This window comes from Xenopus laevis, chromosome 2S (genome assembly GCF_017654675.1).
Source record: "Xenopus laevis strain J_2021 chromosome 2S, Xenopus_laevis_v10.1, whole genome shotgun sequence".
NCBI classification, from domain to species: Eukaryota; Metazoa; Chordata; class Amphibia; order Anura; family Pipidae; genus Xenopus; species Xenopus laevis.
In genome coordinates this window covers 7,875,808-7,902,869 of record NC_054374.1, presented here as the reverse complement: position 1 = coordinate 7,902,869, position 27,062 = coordinate 7,875,808, and the positions used below count along the sequence as shown (strand labels likewise).

The window sequence follows — 27,062 nt, the reverse complement described above, 5'->3', positions numbered from 1 at the left end:
TTATGAAAGACCTTTGGATGAAAAGAAAATATGCTCGCGCTCAAGCCAGAGGTAAACATTATGTAAAGGCCTTTCAATTAAAGGGAATCTAGAGTAGTAAACATTATGATTTGCCATAAACTTTATTTTTTGCTCTACCAATTTTATAATAAAATAGCTCTGTGTCTTTTGCAAATGCATGCTATTGGTATTGGGCAAGTTGAGCATCTGCAGTGATGCAAAAAATACCATGGATAAAAAAAATGGCAAATTGAACCCAAAAGTTGCAAATTGCACATTGCTTACTTTGTAAATGAGGCCCATCATGAATGGTTACGGTGCTGATTCAGAAAGACTGTGTTTCATGGTAACATTTTATCAAAGTAAGGTTGAAAAAAGACACACGTCCATGAAGTTTAACTTTATTTTAACCTGCCTATCTGGCAGTTGATCCAAGAGGAAGGCAAAAAACCCAATTGTAGGGATGGGCGAATTTTTTCGCCTTGTTTCGCTGTAAAAAAAAAAAAAAAAACGCGTGTCAAAACAATTTAGTGGCGCAACAACATTTTTTTGACGCCCATAGACTTTATTGGGCGCCTGCATCATTTTTGGCGAAACGAAACGGGTCAAATTCGCCCATCCCTACCCAATTGAAGCCTCTCCAATTTGCCTCAGAGGAGGAAAAAATTCCTTCCTGACTCGAAAATGGCAATGGGACCAGTCCCTGGATCAACTTGTACTATGAGCTATCTCCCATATCCCTGTATTCCCTCACTTGCTAAACACCATCCAACCCCTTCTTAAAGCTTTCCTTTACATATTTAATTAATATTCATTAATGCAAACATGCAGTTGTTCACCCCTGTTCACAAAAATTTGCAGTTAAAAAATGCAACACAAAACCCCTGTTCACGTCAATGAATTTGGAGTGAGAAAAAAATGCCCTTTGACTTTTATGCTTTTGGAGTTTTTGGATTAGTCGCCCCAAAGAAGAGGTGATTTACATTCTAGCTGGTGGAAGAGTACCGGGTAAAATGAAAAATCGACTGCACTAAAGCACACGCAACTCTTCGTTTTCCGAAAGTGTCCGAAGTTCCACTTTGGGCGACTTTGGAAAACGAAGTCCCGCATGTGCTTTAGCGCAGTCGATTTTTCATTTTACCCGGTGCAAGACAGAGGGAAGGCGTTCGGGGAGATTTGTCGCCGCAAAGACGAGTCGATTAGTCGCCAAACAACTAAATCTCCCCGAATCGCCCAGTGTGCCCCTACCCATACTTTAATCTTATCAGGCACACACGGGTGATTTCACAGCATTTATTATGAATACAATTTTCATCCAGCTACTCGGGAAACTGATTATCTTTTGCTGGAACAACTCCAACATGCAGCTTCTCTGATCTCATCTAACAGCATTTCTGATTTCCCAGCTGAAATAAAATAAAATAAGGCACAGAACAGATAGCAAAGTGATCTATTTCCAAATGATAAAACTATTTACAGTTTTGCAGAACAACTTACAGACAAGCGCGCTACTTTTAATCATTTACTGCAGGGTGATTTTTTTTTTGCCCTTCGTTCGTGTTTACTGAAAGCTAAATAATGAACATTTTGTCACTTGGGGGGATTCCTGGATGGTATTTTTCATTTAGCTAGGAATACAATAGAAGGGCTCATTTACAACCAGAAATGCAGTGTGCAAAGTGCCATTTGAGTAGCAAAATCATCAAGTTTTTGATCCCACATACAGCTTCAAGTTATAAGTCAGGGTCAATTTACGTACAATTTTTGAAATTAATAAACAGGCGCTCAACACAACAATGCGCAAGTGTAAAGAGCATGTTTGGGCACCTTTAAAGGGCACCTATCACAGCCAAAATCAAACATATTAACAATCTGACCAGTACAACATAAACATGTTTAATCAAACTACATATATAGTTTTTTGAAAAAACTGCAGGTTTTAAAAAAATCCCTTACTTTGTCAAATGGGTTCTTTCACTGAGGGAGGCCATACTGTGACTATAACAGAGACTCTAATATGCAAATTTCAGAAGCATGCTCAGATTGTAACACTGCTTTCAGTATTCTACCCAGAATGCCTTGTTTAAGTAAACTCTTCCACTCTAAGTATCAGGAGATTTCCCTATCTTGTCCCCTGCTGGTGATGTTATTATGCAAATGAAGGGCACACACTAACTTCCAGCAGGGGGCAGCACTACTGTACAGCAGCTAACACACAGGTTTGGCTGATTTGAAAATAGCTTAGAAGGTTTGATAAGCAACAAGGAATTTCAACTGAGCATGTGCGAGATTTCAGAGCTCCAGTTGGCTGGGAAGATAGGTAGGAGGAGCCAGTGGAATCCAAGATGGCTGCCTTAGCTAGAACTGCAGGGGAGATAGGGGAGATCTTGCAGAAGGAATAGTGAGCTGATGATTTACATTATACAAACAATTCTAACTGTTTTAAAAATCAGATTTCTTGAACTTTCACATAGTGTATTTACTTAGTAAATGATTTTGGTCATGATTGGTGCCCTTTAATAAATAGGCTCACAGCCATTTCAAACAGTTTTTTTTTTGTGATCCCACCAATGTATTTCAAACGGTAGTTTGTCCTCTGTAAATGCTATTAGTAACAGCAAGAGGTTTACAATATAAACTAGATGCAAATGATGCCAAGGTTCTATCTTTAAATAGTTAACAATAGTAATTCTGCGGTAAATATACAAGTAGTGGTGTATGCCTCTGTGCTTGAAAGAAAAGGTAATGGGGCAAATTTACTAAAAGGCGAAGTGACCAACGCTGGCGAAAATTCGCTAGCGAAGGAGATAGACTCTAGCGGCGAATTTTCACTCTGGCGAATGGACGTAACTACGCAAATTCACTAAGATGCGGATTTTAGTGAACGTTGCCTCTTGCGCCAGACTTTCCTTCGCCACCTCAGACCAGACGAAGTGCAACAGAATAGATAGGAGTTCCTCAAAAAACGCTGGCGACTTTTCAGTTTTTCAGGGTGATAGGCTGCAAAAAATCATAAATTTTTTTAGGGTACCCGGCTTCCCCCCTACATTTCCTAACATATGGCACATAAACTATACACTGGGCTCATGTGTAGGGCAATATAACAACTTTATTTATTTGCTGCAACATATACGTCCATTAAAATTTAACTTCCCGCCATATGCAAATCAGCCAACGTGAGCGCAACTTCGCTTTGCTTGGCGAATTAACGCTAGCGAAACTTTACCATCATTCGGCGCCCTGGACGCAACTTCGCATTTTAGTGAATTAGTGTTGTCCTGGCGAATTTTCGCCTGGCGAAGTGAGCAAAGCTGTCACTGGCCAATTTCCGGAGGTTAGTGAATTTGCCCCTATAAATAAAAAGTAAAGGGGAAAAAGAAAAATCATTATAAATGGTTCCTCACCAGGACAGCCCCCAGTCCAAGGGTTGTCTAGCAATTTTTCAATCTGGGGGATAAGGTCCATTTGTTAGTAAAACGCTGGTGTCTTTTCCTTTTTTTCAGGTTTATAGGCTGCAAAAGTGGTTCAAATTTTTTTTGTGTAACCATACATTTTACAACATATGGAACATTATTTTACACTGGGCTTTTGTGTAGGGCATTATAACAACTCAATTGACTTTATTAGGGTTCCCTTGGCTTGTGTAGTTATCAGAGTAAATGTAATGTATTAGATGCAGCATGTAACATAAAGAGGGCCATTCAACTTTAAATTTTCCGCTGTATGCAAATTAGCAAGACCTCTAGCGAAGTTGCACTAGGCAGAATTGAACGCTATTGATTCTTCGCTTTGATTTGCTCGCATTGCCAAATTAATGCTAGCAAATATTCGCCAGCGTCCGTCGGCCGGGACGAAACTTCGCATTTTAGTGAATCTTGGAGCAGAAATCATATCAGTAGAACAGGCAGGGGTAGGACAGGCAGCAATGAGAATAGTCAATGTAAAAGGTGAAGTCAAGCCAAATAATCACAAAGGAATAACGCTCAGGGGCAGATTTATCAAGGGTCAAATTTCGAGGGTTAAAAAACCCTCGAATTCGACCCTCGAAGTAAAATCCTTCGAATTCGAAGGTTTTACTGCAAAAGCTTCGATCGAACGATTCAAACTATTAGAACGATTTTAAGCGATCGATTGAAGGATTTTTATTCGACCAAAACGAACTTAGAAAAGTGCTGGGGAAGGTCCCCATAGGCTAACATTGTACCTCGGTAGGTTTAAAGTGGCGAAGTATGAAGTCGAAGTATTTTTTAAAGAGACAGTACTTCGATTATCGAATGGTCGAATAGTGAAATGATTTTTACTTCAAATCGTTCGAATCATTCAATTCGATCGATTTAGAACGAATTTGACCAATTTGATGGTACCCAAAAAAATACTTCGAAATACAAATTTTTTTCCATTCAAATTATTCACTCGAGATTAGTAAATCTGCCCCTTAGTGTCAGCCAAGAAAGACGGTCAGCTCACAGTGAGATACAGGCCTCAGCATCAATTTACTTGTTGTGTGCATGCGTCAAAACGTGCATGGGGCTGTGTTGGGCACCCCAATGTGGTCCTGTGTGCAAAGTAATGCACCAAGCCTTATGTTATTTTAGACACAATGGGGCTCATTTATCAACACTGGGCAAATTTGCCCATGGGCAGTTACCTATAGAACCAATCAGCGATTAGCTTTTAAAAGCCAGCTGCAAGTAGAACAATGAATGCAGCAATCTGATTGGTTGCCATGGGTTACTGCCCATGGGCAAATTTGCCCAGTGTTGATAAATGACCCCCACTGAGTATATATCACTATGTTTCTCAGTTGAAGTTGTTTTGCCTGTGCCCTGGAAAATTGCAATTCTGCCATAAACATTTATACATAACATTCCTAATTAAATTTATGTGAAATCATTATACTCGATGGAGACATAAATATTACAGAATTTCCACTCAGGCGAGTTTGTGTGGGTTGTTCTGTGACATGGCTGGGGACTGGAATTAGATTAATTCATATGGAAACACAAAACTACCGAAAAGATTATTTTGGTCTTATTGAGAAAAATCATATTTAAAAATACATCAAACTTTTTTTTCTTTTGCAATTATGTATTTTTCAATTTGATACAGAAGTTATTTATTAAAGGAGAAGGAAAGGCTAAAATTAAGTAAGCTTTATAAGAAAGGTCTATATAAATATACCAGTAAACCCTCAAAGTAATGCTGCTCTGAGTTCTCTGTCAAAAGAAACACAGCATTTCTTTCCTTCTATTGTGTACTCGGGCTTCTGTATCAGACTTCCTGTTTTCAGCTTAAACCTTCAGGGCTAGGGCTTGAGCATGCTCAGTTTGCTCCTCTCTCTCTCTCTCCCCCTCCCTTCTCTGCTTAATCTGAGCCCAGAGCTATAAGTGAGCAGGGAGAGGCTCAGGCAAGAAGTGATGTCACACCAAGCTAATATGGCAGCTGCTCTACTAAATAAACAGAGAGCCTCCAGAGCTTTTTACTCAGGTATGGTAAAACATTCTGCAGAATAAATAAAGTGTTCTAGCTTGAACTATTGTGGCTAATCTATTGATAATGAACTGCTTCAGTAGCTTTCCTTCTCCTTTAAGTGCAGTGCAAGGTGAAAAATAAAAAAAAAATAACACAGTTGCCTATTTTTTTGCACTTTGTGTCTTGCCCTGAAAAATTGCTGCAGGTCTCTTAGCTCCAAAATTTAGGTGCCAACCCCCTCCCCTAAGGCCAACTAACTTGTGCTGCATTGAGACACACAAATTAGGGACCTAGGCAGACACAGGCGGAATTTGTCGGTGCTGATCTCTGCATCTAGAACCAGATTTCCAATCCTGCACTGGCTGTAGAGTGCAGCCAGACCCTGGATAAAATGAGCTTGTAATGAGGATGCTTTCGAATGAGCACTAATATGCGTGCTTGTGCACTAATATGCGTGCTTCATATGTTTCACCTATATAATAATTGTTAAATATTAATATTTAAGAGATTCAGCATTCTACCACTAGGTGGAGCAAGGACTAAAAACTAAGAGCAGAGAAAAACCAGTGCTAACATCCTTGGAAAACAGCAAGGCTGCAAAGGCCACAGACAATATTGAAAACTAACCTATTAGCATTCTTATCATCCCTCCCCATAGATAAACTGCAATTACTTTAAGGGTAAGGGCACACGCTGCTATTTTGGGAGATAACGACAAATCGATTCTTCAGACGACTAGTCTCCCCGAACTGCCTTCCCGCCATCTAGAATCGAAGTCGCCGGCAGGATGGCACGAGGAAACATTGTGTGACTTCGGAAAGCTGAAGCGATCCGACTGCCATCTAGCCGGCGGGAAGGCAGTTCGGGGAGATTAGTTGCCTGAAGAAGAAGCGATTTGTCGCCGGGCGACTAATTTCCCGAAATAGCAGCGTGTGCCCTGGCGCTAAGGGGGAGGCCTGGAGAAGCACATAGGGGGCTAAGCCTAAAAACTATTTAGGGGGCTATTTATTAAAGTCCGAATCCCGGGGGCTATTAATTAAAATCCAAATTTTTATTAAAAAAAATCTCGAGTTGTTCAGCATTTATTATACCCCGAGGATGGAAAAAGTCAGAATCCGAAAATCAAGCATCTCAGACCAGCTGAGGTTGAATATAGTTCAATAAGTGCATTAATTCAAAGATTTTGTAGTTTTTGGGCAAAAATCCCAAAAAATCTTTTTTCAGGGGAAAATCCTAAAAAATCATACAATTCAAATTTTCAAGATTTTTTTATCGAGTTTTTTTCCCGCACAGGAAATTTTCGGAAAAATGTTTTGATAAATAAGTGGAAATAACCCAGGTGATTTCGTCAGAGTATATTTCAGAAAATAATGAGATATTTTTCAGGTTCTGATAAATAACCCCCTAAGAGTATACTTTGGGCTTTTGCCCAGAAAACTCAATTTACAGCAACAGTCAGACAGCTTCTGTTACATAAATGGTAGGCAGAAGAGGTTAAATACACATTCAGGGAAACCACCCCATTTGATTATTTTAGCCAGTGGAGAAATGCCAAATACCTGCAGTGCCTCTTCTCATTGTCATGAATGGGAGCCAACTGTCACTATATGAGGGTGCGCTGCTATTGGTTGTCTTTTGAGTTTTGATGGTTTTGAGCTGTACGTAATGTATGTATTCTGGTTCTGCTATTCCCAGACACAGTCTGTGTTTTTGTCTTTCTCCTTAGAAATCCCTGGAATGTCCTTTGTTTTTAAAAGTAACCAGCTGAGTTATTGGCCAAAAACATAATTTTATTGGTTGTCTTTTGAGTTATAATGGTTTTGAGCTGTTCTGAATATATTCTGGTTCTGCTATTGCCAGGGACAGTCTGTGTTTTTGCTTAAAACATAATTTTATGGTTATAATTAGGGATGGGCGAATTTGACCCGTTTCGTTTCGCCAAAAATTTGCAGCCGGCGAAATGTCACGGACGCCAATTAAAGTCTATGGGCGTCAAAATTTTTTTGTCGTGCAGCCAAATTTTTTTGGTGTGCGCCTTTATTTTATTTTTTTTGATGCGCGGCGCCATACAAGTCTATGGGCATTATTTTTGCGGTGAAAAAATTCGCCCATCCCTAGTTATAATCCATCAAGATATATACAGTACAGGTATAGGATCCCTTATCCGGAAACCTGATATCCAGAAAGATCCGAATTACAGGATGGCTCCCATAGACTCCATTTTATCCAAACAATCCAAATTTTTAAAAATGATTTCCTTTTTTCCCTGTAATAATAAAACAGTAGCTTGTACTTGATCCCAACTAAGATATAATCAATCCTTATTGGAAGCAAAACCAGCCCGTTGGGTTTATTTAATTTTTAAATGAATTTCTATTAGACTCAAGGTATGAAGACCCAAATTAAGGAAAGATCCGTTATCCGGAAAACCCCAGGTCCCGAGCATTCTGGATAACAGGTCCCATACCTGTATAGTAATTACATTATATACATTATATTATATAGTATTATCCATGATATTATTATACATATATATATAGTCTTATAAGGATGCCTATTAGTGTCAGTGGGTATATTCATTTGCCTTTGACAAAGCCCGCAACTGTCGGGTGAAACAAGCGTCAGGTGCACCTTTAGCTGAAGATTAGGCAGGACGTCGGATAGGGACTGGAAATAAGGGCTACTAATCTCTTTACAGATCAAGAGGGGACTCGCTGTGGGTGAAGGGGTTGAAGATCAGATCCAAGGTTCAGTGTCAGCGTTAATTGCATCTGCTTAGTTGTGCCTGAGGCAACGTATAATTTACGTGGAAGGCAGTTTCAACAACGGCACTGAGTCTCCGGTGTATTTCATGTGGTGCATTTACCTAACCACTTTACAGGAGGGATCTCCAAGTGGGTGAAGGGGTTGGTGTCGGAATTGAATGGGTGATTTGTGGGTCTTTATAATTTATACCAGGGCACACTGAGTTTGCAATAGATTAACCTTGGCAGGCTGTTTGCTAATTTGTCTATAAGATAACCGCACATGTAAATAACCAATAGAACCAACTATATTACCTCTTGTCTATTGGTCCTCCTGCTACTAACCATACTGGACAATTGTTTTAGCAATTTATTAAAAGTTCCATTTTATTTCATTATTACACATGAGTTTTTGGATGTTATGGATGGGAGGGTTCAGCAATATGGGTCAGTTCTTTTTGCTTTTTCTGATATATATTCATGTGCAAGCCATGGCAAGACTTTTATTATATTATCCCTTGCTGTTCTTTTCAGGTATCCTATGTGAAAGCTATTGACATCTGGATGGCCGTGTGCCTTTTGTTTGTGTTTGCCGCTCTCTTGGAATACGCAGCAGTGAATTTCGTCTCAAGGCAGCACAAGGAATTCCTAAGACTCCGCAGGAGGCAGAAAAGGCAAAGCAAGGTAGAGATAACGGTCACATGATCCTTTTCAATGTGTTCTACGCTATTTTTGAAGTATTTTTGAACCAAATGCAACCATTGTGGTTTGAAGGACTACACTGTGTAGTCATGGCGGTGCCAGTGGCATAAAGATGCTCCCTGTTGGAGACAAATGAGGGATATGGGGAGCACTACTTATACTCTTCAGGTGGTGTTGGACACGGTGGTGCTATTCTTTAGACGTACGGCCACGTCAAGCACTTCACCACTGTTGGAGTCATAACCTTCTAGTCAATGACTGCTTGAAGCATCTGGTATTTAAAGGGAACCTTGATGCACTGGGTGTGCTCTGCTGGTTATTTGTACCAGAGTTTAGAGCAGCGTTTGGATGGTTGACCTATAGCTGTCCAGCTGTGTAAAGGTTTTGTGCTCTGTTCTTGTTTAAAGAAACTGCCCTGGAATACTGGATAAAATCATGTGCACCTGTATGCACATATCAGTAACAATTAAGACCGTATGACTTCAGCCATTTTTCTCTATAAACGATTCAATTGAACTTTGAACGTAGAGTGTCCTGTTAATGTGACTTACAGTACAGCCGATTTAGACTAATGGGCAAAACTGAATGTAGTACAAGGAAAAATAACTTCTCTCTGTGTAGGAATTACATAGTGCAAGATAATCTAACAAGCTTAAGAGAAAACTTAGAAATACACGAGGCAGTAACAAGACTTAGAAGAAAGTTGGGATCTTAGCTGCAAAGCAAACTCAGTGGGTTATACCATAAACAGTATCTCTACAGCTTTAGCAATCCTAGTCCTTGTGGAAAGAGTCCAAACTGCAGACGCACACCCAGGCCCTCTCGATAATGAAGTATCCCTGGTGCTCAGTAAAAGGGTATCGGTGGCCCCACAACTATACGAAGAAAAGATTCACTGGCACACAGGTACTGCTGGCAGGGTGAAAACCCTTGCTTTAAATTTATTAATGCGGCATGCAACGTCCCCGAAACGTTGCATGCCGCATTAATAAATTTAAAGCAAGGGTTTTCACCCTGCCAGCAGTACCTGTGTGCCAGTGAATCTTTTCTTCAATCCTAGTCCTTCCCATTGTTTTTTAAAGGAGAACTAAACCCTAAAAATGTATGTGGCTAAAAATGCCATATTGTATATACTGAACTTATTGCATGAGGCTAAAGTTTCAGCTTGTCAATAGCAGCAATGATCCAGGACTTTAAACTTGTCACAGGGGGTCACCATCTTGGAAAGTGTCTGTGACACTCACATGCTCAGTGGGCTCTGATTGGCTGTTGAGAAGCTAAGCTTAGGGCTCGTCACTAAATATCCAGCAGAAAATGAGCTTCCCTGGCTGTAATATAAGCTAATGCTACAGGTTTACTGATTATTAAATTCTGATGCTAATTGCACTGGTTTCTGTGCTGCCATGTAGTAATTATCTGTATTAATTACTAATCAGCCTTATATTGGGACATTTCTATTCTATGTGTACTGTATATTGTGAGTGGGTCCCTAAGCTCAGTAAGTGACAGCAGCACAGAGAATGTGCAGTGAATCAGCAGAAAAGAAGATGGGGAGCTACTGGGGCATCTTTGGAGACACAAATCTTTACTGCTAAAAGGCTGTGGTTGCCTGGGGCTGGTACAGAAGCCCAAAACATAATATACAACATTTCTAGCTACTTCTTTAGTTAAGCTTTAGTTCTCCTTTAATGTATATTTCCGGTAGGAATGCACAACCATTTTAAATGCAAAGAACATGACTTCAGCCTTTTTGTCGCCAAGTTCCCCCCATATGCAAATATATCGAATGTGACAGCCCCCTGGTATAAACGTAGCTGAAGTTATGCACCATGACACACCAGTAATGTACAGGTCCCAGTTCCTAGCCCTAAAAGCTTATATATGCCCAGTGGCTTGTTTTGACCTTTATGCAACTGATGCAGCATTATTTTCCAGCAGCTCAGAATAGGCAGTGGCTCTATAAGTTAACCAGAGCGAGTTCCTAACTCACAGACAATTGTTAGTAGCCATGAAGATGGCTTCAATTTTATTTCTTGGTGACACTGACCAAAGTGACTTTACAAACATTTCCACATAAATATTCTGAATAGAATAAATATACTTACTATGCAGGGATGTAGTTCTGTTGCTACAGTCAGGCTATTGCTGCTTTTACCGATCACTTGGCTGAACAACGTTATAATCCCCAGGTCAATCAAAACACTAGTTTTCTCCAGGGGGTCACAATGCAGGAGAAGGTTAAGTCATTTTCTGAAATGCATATACGACATGCTATATTTTCTTCTCTAAAAACCCATAAATGACATGCTTTCGAACTTGTATTGACTCCTTCATAATTTTGCATTATGCTAATTACACAGTATGGATCCTCTGCTGTCTAAGGTCATACAAACAACCAAAGTCAAGTGGAAGGCTGAACGTTAGTAGACAAAGCAGTCTTTATGTCAATAAATCAGCAGGTTTTTAACATTTGTAAGTAAAATGTATTGGAGGCTGACATATGTAATGCTAATCTGACTAGGCAGACCAAAAAAGGGTTAATGTCCAGCTAGTTGTTAGAACATGGGTTACATGCGACTCAAAACACTTCAGGTTAGGGCAGGGGTGTCCAGACTATGGCCCGCAATCCATTTTTAATTGGCCCGCAGCAAATAATATAATCATTTTATGTTGATAGCATTTTTAATACAAATATAGTTGATCTGTTAACAAGATTCCAAAATGATTGCATAACAAGCTTGAAATATACTTTACTTAAATAAACCAGGTGAGGCAATACGTACTTCACCTTGAGTGAGTGGCCCGGCTGTTTGTGTATTTTACCGCATATGGCCCTTGGTGAAAAAAGTTTGGCCACCGCTGGTGTATAGGTATCAACATCTGTAAAATAATCTCAGCAGTCATGCTCAGTTTCCTATTGTAAGGAACCGCAGTTGTACAGACCCAAGTGAGCAGCTGGGGGTTCTTTGTGTAAAGTGCAATAGGTCCTTGTGTTAATGAAGAACACCATGCCTTAATCAGAGCCAATGAATCATTATTCTTTTTAGATTAAGATTATCAGACTATGTCAGAAATCAGGGACATGTCTAAAAAAAAATCCTCCTAGAATGACTGCACTGATTGCAAACTGACTGCATTTATAAGAAGTATCCCTGTTTTTTTTTCTTCCAATTTTATATATATATATAGTGAATAAAGTACCCCCTCTTGTAAAATATAAGGATATTATAAGTTACCGAGGAGTTTCATGACCATATAAAAACACGAGGCCGAAGGCCGAGTGTTTTTATACAGGTCATGGAACTCCGAGGTAACTTCTAATATCCTCATATTTTGCAACTGGGGGTACTTTATTTATTATAATACACATGTGTTAGGGAGTCATGTGACAGAAATTACATCAGAACTCACCGTTTATAACTGATGACATCAGAACTCACCGTTTATAAGGATATAATTTACAAGATATTCATGGCTTTTGTGTATTATATATATATAAATACAGTATATAATCAGGCTTGAGTTTAGGAGCCGAAATAATGAAATAAACCACTGAATTTTTCATGAAAGACCTGTGAGTGTGTTTCCTTCCTTATTTTGTACGTGTGTGTGTGTGTGTGTGTGTGTGTGTGTGTGTGTGTGTGTGTGTGTGTGTGTGTGTGTGTGTGTGTGTGTGTGTGTGTGTGTGTGTGTGTGTGTGTGTGTGTGTGTGTGTGTGTGTGTGTGTGTGTGTGTGTGTGTGTGTGTGTGTGTGTGTGTGTGTGTGTGTGTGTGTGTACACACACACACTACACAGCTTAACCCCAGCACTCCAATATATAGCCCCCAGGGAAAACTTATTTTTGCAAAACTTAAAGGTAACATTTAGTAAAAAGAGAATATATCATGGTTTATAACCAGCACCTATATATATATATATGTATGTATGGGATCCCTTATCCGGAAACTCATAATCCAGAAAGCTCAGAATTACGCAAAGGCCGTCTCCCATAGACTCAATTTTATCCAAATTATTTAAATTTTTCTCTGTAATAATAAAACAGTAGCTTGTACTTGATCCAGACTAAGAAATAATTAATCCTTAGAAGACCCTATTGGGTCTATTTTATGTTTACATGATTTTCTAGTAGGTATGAAGATCAAAATTATGGAAAGATCTGTTATCTGGAAAACCCCAGGTCCTGAGCATTCTGGATAACAGGTCCCATACCTGTATATATATATATATCCCTGAGATTTGGTAAATCTGCTAGAAAGACATCACCAAAAACAACCTTCATCTGCGCTAATACGGATATCGTTACAAGGCTGATCATGGGCTTTCCTTAAACATGTTGCAGAACCCAGGCAATTAGCGGATCAGCAGATATTCTAATATCCAGTTCTGCTGCTATAACAAATTGAAGTTCACTGAGAGTTCATAACATACCTATCCCTTCCCTTTGTCCTATCAAAGCATTTTCAATTTAATCTCAAAATCCTCTCTCTAAGGGCAATGGCAAGCCTGAGGTTTGATCACAGCAGTCTTCCCTGGGGAAATCCAAGGACAGTGAAAATGCTTTGAGCCACTGCCAGTCACTTCTAATTTCATCATGTGGGAGGTGTAGCTTTGGGGCATCACTAGAGACTGTATCACACAATAATCACTTCACTTCCCACAGTCTATAAAGGCAGAAGACTGCGAGTGGTTTTCAATACGAAGATCACACTGATCAAAGAGTAGCATCATGGACCCTTATTGCCCTATAGACATTTTCAAACAAAGAAACTTTTTTACTGCAAATTTCATGCTGTTAAACAATCACAAAAGATAGCAAAGGTAATCTACAGGCATATGAAAAGTTTGGGAACCCCTCTTAATTCTTTGAAATTTTGTTAATCACTGGCTGAGCTTTCGAATTAGCAACTTTCTTTTAATATATAACATGCCTTATGGAAACAGTAGTATTTCAGCAGTGACATAAAGTTTATTTTATTAACAGAAAATATACAATATGCATCATAACAAAATTTGACAGGTGCATTAATTTGGGCACCCCAACAGAGATATTACATCAATCCTTAGTTGAGCCTTTTGCAAATGTAACAGCCTCTAGACGCCTCCTATAGCCTTTGATGAGTGTCTGGATTCTGGATGTGGATATAATTGACCATTCGTCCATATAAAATCTCTCCAGTTCAGTTAAATTTGATGGCTGATGAGCATGGACATTCAAGTCGGGGGACTGTGACGGCCATTCCAGAATATTGTACTTCTCCCTCTGCATAAATGTCTTTGTAGATTTCCAAGTGAGTCATTGCCTTGTTGGAATATACAACCCCTGCAGCGTAACATCAACTTTGTGACTGATGCTTGAACATTATCCTGAAGAATTTGTTGATATTGGGTTGAATTCATCCGACCCTCGTCGTTATCAAGGGCCCCAGTAGTCCCTGAACAAGCCACACAGCCCCACAGCATGATGGGACCTCCACCAAATGTGACAGTCGGTAGCAGATGTTTTTCTTGGAATGCGGTGTTCTTCTTCCGCCATGCAAAGCGCTTTTTGTTATGACCAAATAACTCAATTTTTGTCTCATCAGTCCAAAACACTTTATTCCAAAATGACTGTGTCTTGTCTAAATGAGCTTTTCCATACAACAAGCGAGTGTGTTTGTGTGAGTGCAGAAAGGGCTTCTTTCTCATCCCCCTGCCATACACATGTTCTTTGTGCAAATTGCGCTGAATTGTAGAACGATGTACAGATACACCATCTGCAGCAAGATGTTCTTGCAGGTCTTTGGAGGTGATCTTTGGGTTGTCTGTAACCAGTCTCACAATCCTCCTGGGTTTTACAGCAACTGTGTGAATTCCATTTCCTGATTACATTCCTTACAGTTGAAACTGACAGTTTAAACCTCTGAGATAGCTTTTTGTAATCTTCCCCTAAACCATGATACTGAACAATCTTTGAGGATCCCATGCTGTCACTCTTCAGAGGAGAGTCAAACAGAAGCACAACTTGCAATTGGCCACCTTAAATACCTTTTCTCATGATTGGACACACCTGCCTATGAGGTTCAAGGCTTAACGAGCTAATCTAACCAATTTGATGTTGCCAGTAATCAGTATTGAGCAGTTACATGCATTCAAAAAAGCAAAATTATAAGGGTACCCACATTTTTGCACAGCCAGTTTTTCACATTTGATTTAATCTCATACAACTGAATACTGCTTCACTAAAAATCTTTATTCAGAAAACACCCCAGTACTCAGATGTTCCTGGGAAATGAAAGACATACCACTGTTATCTTTTTTTGTTGAAAGTGGAGTAAATTATTATGCAGGCTAAGAGGGGTTCCCAAACTTTTTCATGACTCTAAATTGCATTTCTATTTTCTTATTTTTTCTTTCTTTTGGTCCATAAAGTATTATTAATGAATTATGACCTGTTCTTGCTGCAAGCAATCACTGTTTGCACCCTCATGCTATATACTGTATACACGCGCAGATTTTCGCCACAGCATGGTTTTTAAAAAGCTGACTCTTGAAAATTATAAGGATATTAGAAGTTACCTCGGAGTTCCATGACCTGTATAAAAACACTCGGCCTTCGGCCTCGTACTTTTATATGGTCATGAAACTCCTCGGTAACTTATATTATCCTTATAATTTTCAAGAGTGGATACTTTATTCACTTACATCGGCACTCACCACTCACAATGGCACAGTCCAGGTGCTCACCAAATATAATATAATCCATCATCCTGACCAAAACGCGTCGACAGTTATGGAGATTGAATAAACATTGTTCTCATTTTTACAAATATTATGTGCCGTGAGTCCTTTCTATGATTGGATTATATATATATATATATATATATATATATATATATACATATATATATATGCACTGGGTTTCATTTGGAAGGGTTTATGGTCTTTTTTCAACCCAATTTAACTATGAAAGCGGTAAGGAGAGCAGAGGAAGGCAGAGCAGATAAGCAGATCTCATTTGAAAGAGAAACAACACAAATGTTCAGACAAAAGGATGGCATAAAAGTGGCTCTCTATTACAGAGGTCCGCAACCTTTTTTTTTACCCCTGAGACACATTCAAATGTAAAAAGAGTTGGGGAGCAACACAAGCATGAAAAAAGTTCATGGAGATGCCAAATAATGGCTGTGATTGGCCATTTGATAGTCCCTATGATCACTGACAGCCTATTAAAGGTTCTGTTTGACAGTACACCTGGTTTTTATACAACCAAAACTTGTCTCCAAGCCTGGAATTCAAAAATAAGCACTTGCTTTGAAGCCACTGAGAGCAACATCCAAGGGGTTGGGGAGCAACATGTTACGAGTCACTGGTTGGAGATCACTGCTCTATTATATTCTGAACATTTGTATCGATACACAGTCACTGGCAAAGCCCTATATGTTTTTCTTTTACCATTATATCAGTGCTGTTGTGAAGACTTCAGCCTGCAATATTTTAACGAATATCTGTCGCCCACCTCGCCTCATTAGAAAGCCATCATTTTATTAGCTCCATCCATTTCTGAAAACCTCGCTACAATCTAACAATCTGCATTTCACAGGGGTAGTGCAGGATATTATGAATACTTGTTTTCATTCAATGAACACGGTTACCATGGCAACGTGCAATCCCTTTCTGTTGCTCTCCAGCATATTGTGCAGGTAACCGTGACTTTTATTGGAATATCCTTCGCTTATGCGCCATCGTATAACTGATACAGACAAGGCAATATGCACAGGGATTTCTTATTTTTGTTTTGGGCATGGCTATCGGCACTACAGTATATTATCAGGCATTTTATATTCATGGTTAGAAATGTCAACTTTTAGGCTTACTAAACCCTGCTGAAATGGCAAAACCAACACAAAAAAAACCTGAATTGTTCCATATAAGCTGCCATCTTAGATTTCTAAATGTGCTCATCTTCTTGTGTCACCGATTGAACATTTTTTGAAGTGGCATAAGAGGTAAGTGAATATTCTGGAAATGCCATTCCAGAAAATGAGACCCTGGGCTTTGCCAAGATAGAGGTCAAGGGTGAACAGTCCATCCAGTATGTTAGATAATAGAGGTGATTTAGAATTGAAGTCAAGACCAGATCACTGCTGTGATCAGTTTCTCAGTCCATGTCCCCTGTATCATCTGCCAAGGAAATGACTTATCTAATATTAAACGCACTTGTATCTGGGGAGAGAGAATAAAATATACAGTTGTTATTAAAAGATAATTGAAAATAGGTTATAAATGTCAGCACTTATAATTTAAATGATAAATAAAATGTAATGATATACAGTAGTGAAACAGAAAAGACAATTATGGTTTGTTTTCTAGTGGATAACAATGTACACTATCTCCCTTTAAAGGAAAACTAAACCCTAAAAATGATTAAGGCTAAAAATGCCATGTTTTATACGATGAATTTATTCAACACGCCCCCTCAGATTAACTCCAGGGCTTTTATCTGCTTCATTGATAATGACATAACAAAGGAATTGCCCCCACCTGCCCATGAAATAGCCTTTGAGTCAATTGTTCTATTGCTTTTGAGCCCCTGAAATGAAGTGATTGTGTTAAAAAAAAATCTTTAGTTCCTCACATTTTTATGCAATCTTTTTGTTCAACCCACTGAATTAAAGCTGAAAGTCTGAAAATCTGAGTTGTTTCATTTAAAATTCATTGTGGTAATGTACAGAACCAAAATTAGAAAAAAAGTTGTCTCTGTCCAAAGATTTATGGGCCTAACTGTATACAGCTAGTGTTGTGCCTCATGGCATATTTTTGGTAGAAGGTACAGATCACAGATGGAGCACTGCTAAGGCTAAACCCAAATGCTTTACTTTAAGGGCCACAATTTGTGCACTTCCCATTCCTTAATTTCCACTTAGCCCTTATTAAATTACTTTACTACCCCTCTAAATGGGCCACATTTACATGAACTACCTATATACTCGAGTATAAGCCGACCCGAGTATAAGCCGAGGTACCTAATTTTACCTACGAAAACTGGGAAAACGTATTGACTCTAGTATAAGCCTAGACACAACTACAGCCCTGTCTCCTAGCAGCGCACATTCTGTCAAAGCGACCCCCCAAGCGATCAACCGGACTTCTTTGCAAAGTTGATGGTGACAGAGAATTGCCAAATGGATTACTGTGTGCATTGTCCCACTGTCCCACTACCATGTGCAGAGGGTGCTGTGTGATATTGCCATCACTGTTAATCTTTCGTATAACCAACAGAGGGCGCTGTGTGATATTGCAGTCACTGTTATTCTTTCATATAACCAACAGAGGGCGCTGTGTGATATTGCAGTCACTGTTAATCTTTCGTATAACCAACAGAGGGCGCTGTGTGATATTGCAGTCACTGTTATTCTTTCATATAACCAACAGAGGGCGCTGTGTGATATTGCAGTCACTGTTAATCTTTCATATAACCAACAGAGGGCGCACTGTTATTCTTTCATATAACCAACAGATGGCGCTGTGTCATATTGCAGTCACTGTTATTCTTCCATATAACCAACAGATGGCGCTGTGTAATATTGCAGTCACTGTTATTCTTTGATATAACCAACAGATGGCGCTGTGTAATATTGCAGTCACTGTTATTCTTTCATATAACCAACAGATGGCGCTGTGTGATATTGCAGTCACTGTTATTCTTTCATATAACCAACAGATGGCGCTGTGTGATATTGCAGTCACTGTTATTCTTTCATATAACCAACAGAGGGCATTGTGGGATATTGCAGTCTCTCCCCAAGTGTACTGTTGGTATAGGAATGATTAAAAGTGACTGCAATCTCAGCTACTCCGGTCAGCGGTGCCGAGTATAAGCCGAGGTAGACTTTTTCAGCACATTGTGGATGCTGAAAAACTCGACTCGGGTATATACGGTAATATAATATGAAAGTATAATCTGCCTGCTTTTACTAAAAACTGTATTTTTCAATACACTCCATTATTTGTTAGTCAACCAAAGGTTCTGCCCATATCTCACCTTTAATGATCTTTTAGCATGGCTTTCAAGAGTATCCAGGAGAAGAAATAGGCAGTCTCTCTAAAATTCACCCTAACTGGCTTGTAGACTTGGCAGTCCAGTCATTGTTCTTCTCTACTCTAGTGGGACCAGTACCGTGGCCTGGTAACCCCCTGCCTGTCCAACCCTCTAATGGAAGGCTTAATGAACTTATATTGGACATACAAGTTTTCTGCAGGTTTCAGATACCCTTAGAGCCCTTTACCTTCTGCAGGACCTTTTTTTTTGTGCTCTTGGCAGGAGTGAGCAAGGGATATAAGATTACCCATAATATGTGCAAATTCATTCTTTTAAGCAATGCTGTACATCAGGAGCTGCACTTGAGTGGATCCATTTTACTTTGATTATTGTTCATAAAATTATCTTGTCATCTGAACTGTAGTATCATTAGTCAAGATAGGTTTTCCTTTCTTCCACAAAGCATCCTCTCTATAGAATGTGCATTAGAGCATTAGAGCTAGCACATTTCTTAATTAAAATTGCTTACAACCCTTGTTCAAAACTAACTTAGGGACCAACTACTCCTGTCTACTGACTGTGCCTGACTGTCAATAATGAAGCAATTTCTAAAACCACAGTCCCTGTATTCCATCCACTCAAGAGCCTTGGCTGGATTGTACAATGCCACAGTACATTTCAGCCCTTTCTGAGACAGTCGGCAGATGCTATATTGGTTATTCTACACCTGTAAGCTGCTTATTTATCAGCATTTGTAAAAGTTATCAATCTGCTTTCTTTGTCAAAGCAACCTTTCATACAGATAATCAGAAACCTTCTGCCAACGTTTGAGAACCTTTACATATACAGTGTATTGGTGAATATTACACAACGTATTTTCAGATTAAAACAACTTTTCAGCATTGGCTGCTATCATGACACTGAAATTGACTGATATTGTATTTGTGCAGCCACAATAATTAAATGAAGATTCTATTTGGAAATAGTGTTCCATCTCCTTTAGCCTTCGCTGGTTGACAGTTTCCAAAATATCCCTTACATGTTATTAAATCAGATCTACAATATCACCGACAACAGATTGTAATTAACTTTTACCCCATAAGGTGTTTAGTACACAGAGGTTATGATAGCCTGGGGTAATGGATCAGCCGTTCCCTGCTTGCTGGCATTCTAATTAGAATGATTTACATAGTATATTGCAGGGTTATGTAAGAACACAGATTTCCTTTTAAGCAGCTTTGAAATGAAAAACTATAGAAACAAAATTAAAGCCTTGATTTTGTTATACTGAAGTTCACAGCCGCTTTTATTTACAGCATTTCATGCACCCCACAGCTAGGAAATATTTACACCATTTGCCATGGCAAAAAAAAAAACCCCCAACAAAATCTGTTTTCTTGCATTATACAGCATATTAAAAATGATTACGGGAAAGAAAATGAGAGAAGTAACAGGAAAACAATATCGCCACTGGCTCAGCTTTTTCTTGTATGAACGGATTAATCTTTTAATTCTGCTCTGAATTTTCAAAGAAATCTCTTATCTGTTCATGTCTTTCTTTCTTCTTGTCCTAGAACAACACATAATCAACAAGAAGTGTGTAAGGAATGTTCCTCATATCAGAGTAATGCAGACTGGTGTTCTTTTTTCCCTTGGCAAGCAACACATACAATTAGAAAGACAAAAATTATTAAAAAATAATAGTTCATTGATGGCATTCTACCAACTCAAATTGTCTTTGGACAACTATACAAATTCCAGCATCATTTGTGGATGATCAAAGTGAAAGGTGTAATGCTAAAAGAAGCAGACCCTCCAAATGTAGGTGGGCCCAGGAGCTATAGGGGGTCTAGTGGGGCACAGACGGACAAATATCAAAGTACATAGCATATAAGGGCCCTAAGCTAATTTTGCCGTGGGGTCCAATACCTTCTAACTATGCCACTGATGAGCAACAAATTGAAGGCTAGAGATTCAATATCATAGGTCTTTCTGGATGGAATACAATTACTTAGAAATTAAATACAAGTCACAATCAGTATTACTGTAATTGCTAAGTGAAAAGAGGTCACAATGAGAGCACCCCTCTACTGAAGCAGAAGGAAGTTATTGGAAATATTTGCTCTTTGTTAAGATACTGTGGGGCTGATTCACTAAAGGTCGATAAAGTGTTATTTCTAGCATGGCATAAAATGTAATCACTTCTTTTATCTTTAGAATTAATGATCAATTCACTGAAACTTCACTTGTCTAACTTAAGAAGTGATAGTTTCACGTTCATTTTAGCTGAATTGTGTGCGGTATTTTATAGCATGCGTTATTTAGTGCAATATTTTAGGGCATTTGATATAGTCACACGTTATTAGTGCAATATATAGCATCTAAGACATTCGGGATACCACTGGCAGAGTAGAAGTCTCTTTTTACAGTATTCTAGTCATTCCTTTCCCTGAGAACTTAATATAATTCCACGACACAGAACGTAGTGCATTCTGGACCTGCCCAAGGAGTCATGAAATGTGTTAGTGGCTGTAGGTTGTAAGTAAGTCTCCGGTTCCTCATAAAGGTCTTTAATTGCTGCCCTACAGCTCCTAACTACTAGTGATGGGCGAATTTGTTCCGTTTAGATCTGCCACGAAATTCTCGAATTTCCTGCGAAATTCGCAAAACGGGTATGAAATCCGCAGAACGCAAATTCGTGGGTATCAAATTTGAGGGTGACAAATCCGATGCCAGTGACATTTGACACACATTAAAGTCAATGAGCATCCTTTAATTGACACTGGCTTTGAAATTGACGAATTTTCGCTGCAATTTCGCAAATTTATTCACCGGTGTTGAAACGCCCAAATTCGCCGCAAATTTTATGGTTTAATCGCTTAAAAGATATTAGTGAATAATGCGTTAGGATTAATTCTATTCTATAAGTATCGCAATGCGATAAGAATACCGTTGTGCAGAAATATAGAATTAACGATTGTGCTCGCGTCTATTAGCGCATGTGAAAATACTTTGATGAAGCGTTCCTTAAATAATGCATCTTAAATAACGCATAAAACAGTGCATTAAGGAATAATGACCTTTAGTGAATCGGCCCCTGTATGTATTAAAGGGTGTGCTCTCATACAGATCCTATAGTAATGTAATACTGATACAGTGTCATGTGACATGATCTTTGTCTGCTAATGCAGAAGTGTTATTAAAGTTTTGTCTTCTTGAAGCAAGAGAATCATGGTCTGTGTGCAGTTTCTCCTCTGTCTAAAAGAAAGCTGCAGACTCACGTGAGATTTAGCTACCGGTTATCCCATCTCTTGAGCAGAATGGCAACACTCTGTGTGGAATATAACAGTAATAGTATAGAGAAATAAAGGTTATCTTGGGAATACCGGTGAATTGGGAAGAATTTGGGAAGATCTCCCTTTTTAAAGATATGCTATTACTTGGTTCTTGTTTGGCAGGGATATCCAGCCTACAGTGCTTAATATTGGTGTGTAGGTGCATCTCAGGTCATTTTGCCTGGTCATGTGCCAGCACTTTAGGATGGAACTGCTTTCTGGCAGGCCGTTGTTTCTCCTACTCAATGTAACTGAATGTGTCTCAGTGGGACCTGGATTTTACTATTGAGTGATGTTCTTAGATCTACCAGGCAGCTATCTTGTGTTAGGGAGCTGCTATCTGGTTACCTTCCCATTTGGTCTGTTGTTAGGCTGCTGGGTGGGGGGAGAGGGGGTTGATATCACTCCAACTTGCAGTACTGAAGATTTTAGAGCACAAGTCACATGACCGGGGCAGCTGGGAAACTGACAATATGTCTAGCCCCGTGTCAGATTTCAAAATTAAATTTAAAAAAATCTGTTTTCTCTTTTAAGAAATGGATTCAGTGCAGAATTCTGCTGGCAGCACTATTAACTGATGTGTTTTGGGGAACAAATTCCCATGACAGTTTCTCTTTAAAGGGGTTTTCACCTTCCAAACACTTTTTTCAGTTCCGTTATGTTCAGTTATTAACCAGAAATAAAGACTTTTTTCAATTACTTTCCATTATTTATGTTTTTTCAAATCTAAGTTTAAAGTTGAATGTTGGTGTCTCTGGTGTTTGAGTCTGGCAGCTCAGTAATTCAGGTGCAGACTCTGAACTGTTACAATTTAGTAAACATTTAGTTGAAACATTTCTCAGCAGCCTCTCTGGAGTATTAGTAACTATTGTATCAATTCTAATAGCTGACTAATGAAACCCAGAGATTCTGCTCAGCGGGGACAAAGATAAGAAATGTATCAATTTAGAACAGTTTACAGGGTCGGCGACCCCCCTCCCATAGCTGCTTTAAAAGGTGAAAAATTACACTTTACACTTCAATATTAGAAAAATGGTGACACATACAAAACATAAAGTAATTTGAAAAAATAATTATTTCTGGTGATCTTTCTGAAAACTAGTTGTATGAAGGTGAACTACCCCTATAAACATGTCCAAAATGTTTCACACACAGAGTAATGGTGAGAAGGGAGTTTAAAATCTGTCTGGAAGCAAAAGGGGTTAGTGATGAAGAGAGCTTATTGTCTTCTAATCTCCCTAGATCTTCTCATGCCTTTATTTCTAAGATGTTTTTCTTTAGAAGTACCTTCTTTACCCCATGAATGTATTTATCAGTCATTGTCTATCCCGCTGTTAGACCAGGCAAACGCAATCACACTTTCAAAATCTCCAGCACTCTAGGGTTCCACTTAGCATGCTTCTCTACGGGTCTGTTATGCTTTGTCAAGGTTTTGCGCTCGCCTGGTGGGGAATTTCACCTGCAGAATGAGAAATTGCAGGTGGGAGAGAGAGAGACACATTGGCTCTACTTGTAAAGGAAAGCTTTCATTCTTTTAAAACCAGGAAAACTTTCTAAAAATGCAGTTCATTCTGAGATGTTTCTTTGATTTAAGAACAATTTGTATAGAAATTAATACAATATAAACTGAAAATATTGAAAAAACAAAAGCAGTTGGACAGACAATATAACCAAAATGTATAGTTAGAAGTAATATATGCAGGTTTAAGTAAGGTAAGCTTTGGAGAAAATGTTATGGAATGAGTAATGATCCATGGAATCAAATGAAACCATAATGGCTGTATTCTAGACTCATGGGATCTACCAGGTAGCTGTTATCTTGTGTTAGGGAGCTGCTATCTGGTTACCTTCCCATTGTTCTGTTGTTAGGCTTCTGGGGGGGGGGGAAGGGGGTGATATCACTCCAACTTGCAGTACAGCAGTAAAGAGTGATTGAAGTTTATCAGAGCACAAGTGACATGACTGGGGGCAGCTGGGAAATTGACAATATGTCAATAGCCCCATGACAGATTTCAAAATTGAATATAACAAAATCTGTTTGCTCTTTTGAAAAATGGATTTCAGTGCAGAATTCTGCTTGAGTAGCACTATTAACTGATGTGTTTTGAAAAAAACATGTTTTCCCATGACAGTATCCCTTTAAGCTCTTTGTCCTTATTTAAGATGTGTGTACACGTATTGTATTTATTATGTGACTTTTCCTACCTGTGTGTATTTTATGTATTGTACGGTGCTATGTGTGAGAGAGTTTTGTTGTACAGTAGAACCTCAATTTTACATCCCCTGATTTTAAGTTTTCCCTCATTTTACCTTGTTGTTTTATGGTCCCACCTACAGTACATATTATGCACAATACATTTCCCTGATCTTACATTTTCCTGGATTTTAGACCATTTTTTTTAGGGATGCACCGAATCCACTATTTGGGATTCGTCCGAACCACCGAATACCAAACGAATCCTCATTTGCATATGGAAATTAGGGGTGGCAAGGGGAAACATTTAGCTCCTTGTTTTGTGACAAAAAGTAGCACAATTTCCCTCCCCCTCTAATTTGCATATGCAAATTAGGATTCGGTTTGGCCAGGCAAAAGCATTCGGACGAATCCGAATCCTGATGAAAAAGGCCGATTCCCAATCCTGGATTCGGTGCATACCTAATTTTTTTATGGTCCCCTGAAAAATGTAAAGTGGAGGTTCTACCATATATGTCTGCTACTACAGTAGTTGAAGACACTGAATATAATACAATTAGAACTGAGTCTCTCATTACTTGTATTTCAGGAAGAAGATTTAGTCCGAGAGAGCCGATTTAACTTTAGTGGATATGGGATGGGCCACTGTCTGCAAGTCAAAGACGGCACAGCAGTTAAAACAGCTCCTCCCAACCCCCCTCCAGCTCAACCAAAAGATGCAGACTCCATCAAAAAGAAATTTGTTGATCGTGCAAAAAGGATTGACACAATATCTCGGGCTGCCTTCCCGTTGACCTTCCTCATTTTTAACATCTTTTATTGGATTACATATAAAATCATAAGGCATGAGGATGTGCACAAAAAATAAAATGCTGTATTAATTGAAAAACTGAGAGAAATAAACTGTTGATATAAACTGTGGAAAAACAATTCAGAATCTGACTGGTTTTATACCACCTATTCTTCTAAGGACTTCTAAGAAAGTTAGAACTTTGAAGAACTTTGGATGATAAAGAAAGACTCCATCTGACAGCCAACGCCGTCTGTTTACGCTTCCCATGAACTTTATTGGAAATGGGGCCAATTTAACCGACACTGCCACCGAAGATCTTTTTCAGAAAAACTCACAAAAATGTGTAAGAAAGACGTCTCATTTTGTCACACCACATAGTAAGGGTTACCATTGTGATAGCTAAAGGTGGCCATACACGGGCAGATTAAAGCTGCCGATATCGACCCTTTAGACCAATTCGGCATCTTATCTTCCGGGTCTTCCCGATCGATATCTGGCCACGATATCTTTCGGAAGGTTTAGTTTTTCCGGCGATTGACCTGTTGAAGCCCATTGCTCCTCGTTGTAATCTGATTGCTCGGCCCTAGGGCCCAATGTTCGTAATATAGCCCTACGTTGGTGGGCATATCGGGGAAAGATCCACTCGTCTGGCAATGTAACCAAACAAGCGGATCTTACAGTGTATGGTCATCTTAAATGCTGGTTAAAAAAAAAACATTTATGAGATGAGGACCAAATTTTCTAATCTGAGAGGACCAAATTTTCTAATCTGAGAGAAAATCGAATTTACATTCCTTCACAGTGTTAGTATATCCAGTGTTGCACCAAAAGGTTCCTTTGTGCTGTAACTTCTTTCTACTTCTGCATAAACATATAAATACATATAAAAATTTCTACTTTGCTATCTTTGTGAGCGTGATTTAGAAGACAATGACTGGTTTTATCATACCAGTAATATCTGGATTTATCTTATGTACTCTGTGATTTCTTTGACAGTCAACACTTTTTTCAGATACAACTATCTACCCTAATAGTTTCTTCTTTCTTTATTTTCTCTGCTGTGCGCTGGATCTAAGGTATCAACTACTGTTTTTAAATGAACCATAAGGTACCAAACTCTAACCTACCAGTTAAGTTAATCTTCTGCGCTGATTCTGCTGATCAAGTTTCTTTATAAATAATAGTTCTTTTTGATTATTTCTGAAATGGCGTAGCTCAATCTAGCATTGTCACTGGCGTTAACATAGCTGCAGGTATTAACTCCACTGAAGAGTACCAAAAGTTTTTTACAGACCTAAGATTTATAGCTTTTCGGAATTTATTCTTAAAATGACAGCCATTTTTAAATAACATTGATTATTTTGAGAATTTTGAACACTGAGCTATGGTTTTCATATCGTAATCCCAACCTTGGAATGGCACACTTGAACTGGTCAGGTCCTTGATACATATTTTAAATTGTGATATACAATGAATTTTTAAGTCTACAGGAAGTCCTGTGAAATCTAACAAGGTAATACAATTTTGCACTTGTGGTACAGCATTTTCTTTACAAGATATCTGTTCAATTTCAATAAAGTTTATGTGATAGAGTATTTAACATGTAAAGAGTCTTTATTTATATCTGTTTTCCTCAGTTATTTCTTTCACCACTGAATAAAATAAAATGGTTTCCTGAATTTACTTCCTAGGATAAAAAGATGTAAAAATATTTCCAAATGTGAAATGGCAACATTTTGAATTTTTTCATCCTTTTTGATTTTTTTCACATTTATAAATGCCATTTTTATAAACTTTTCCCTA

General features: G+C 38.7%; 1 protein-coding gene across 4 annotated transcripts in view; it reads left to right on the top strand.

The window, feature by feature from the left end:
- LOC108709195 (glycine receptor subunit alpha-2) overlaps window positions 1-26,854 on the top strand; it is a 104,810-nt gene extending 77,956 nt beyond the window's left edge. For all 4 annotated transcript variants that reach the window (XM_018248826.2, XM_018248824.2, XM_041583341.1 and 1 more), the window contains 2 exons: window positions 8,751-8,900; window positions 25,056-26,854. In XM_018248826.2, the coding sequence (XP_018104315.1) occupies window positions 8,751-8,900; window positions 25,056-25,334 (429 nt within the window). In that variant the 3' untranslated portion in view covers window positions 25,335-26,854. The remainder of the gene's footprint in view (window positions 1-8,750; window positions 8,901-25,055) is intronic.
- Window positions 26,855-27,062: the final 208 nt, after the last annotated feature.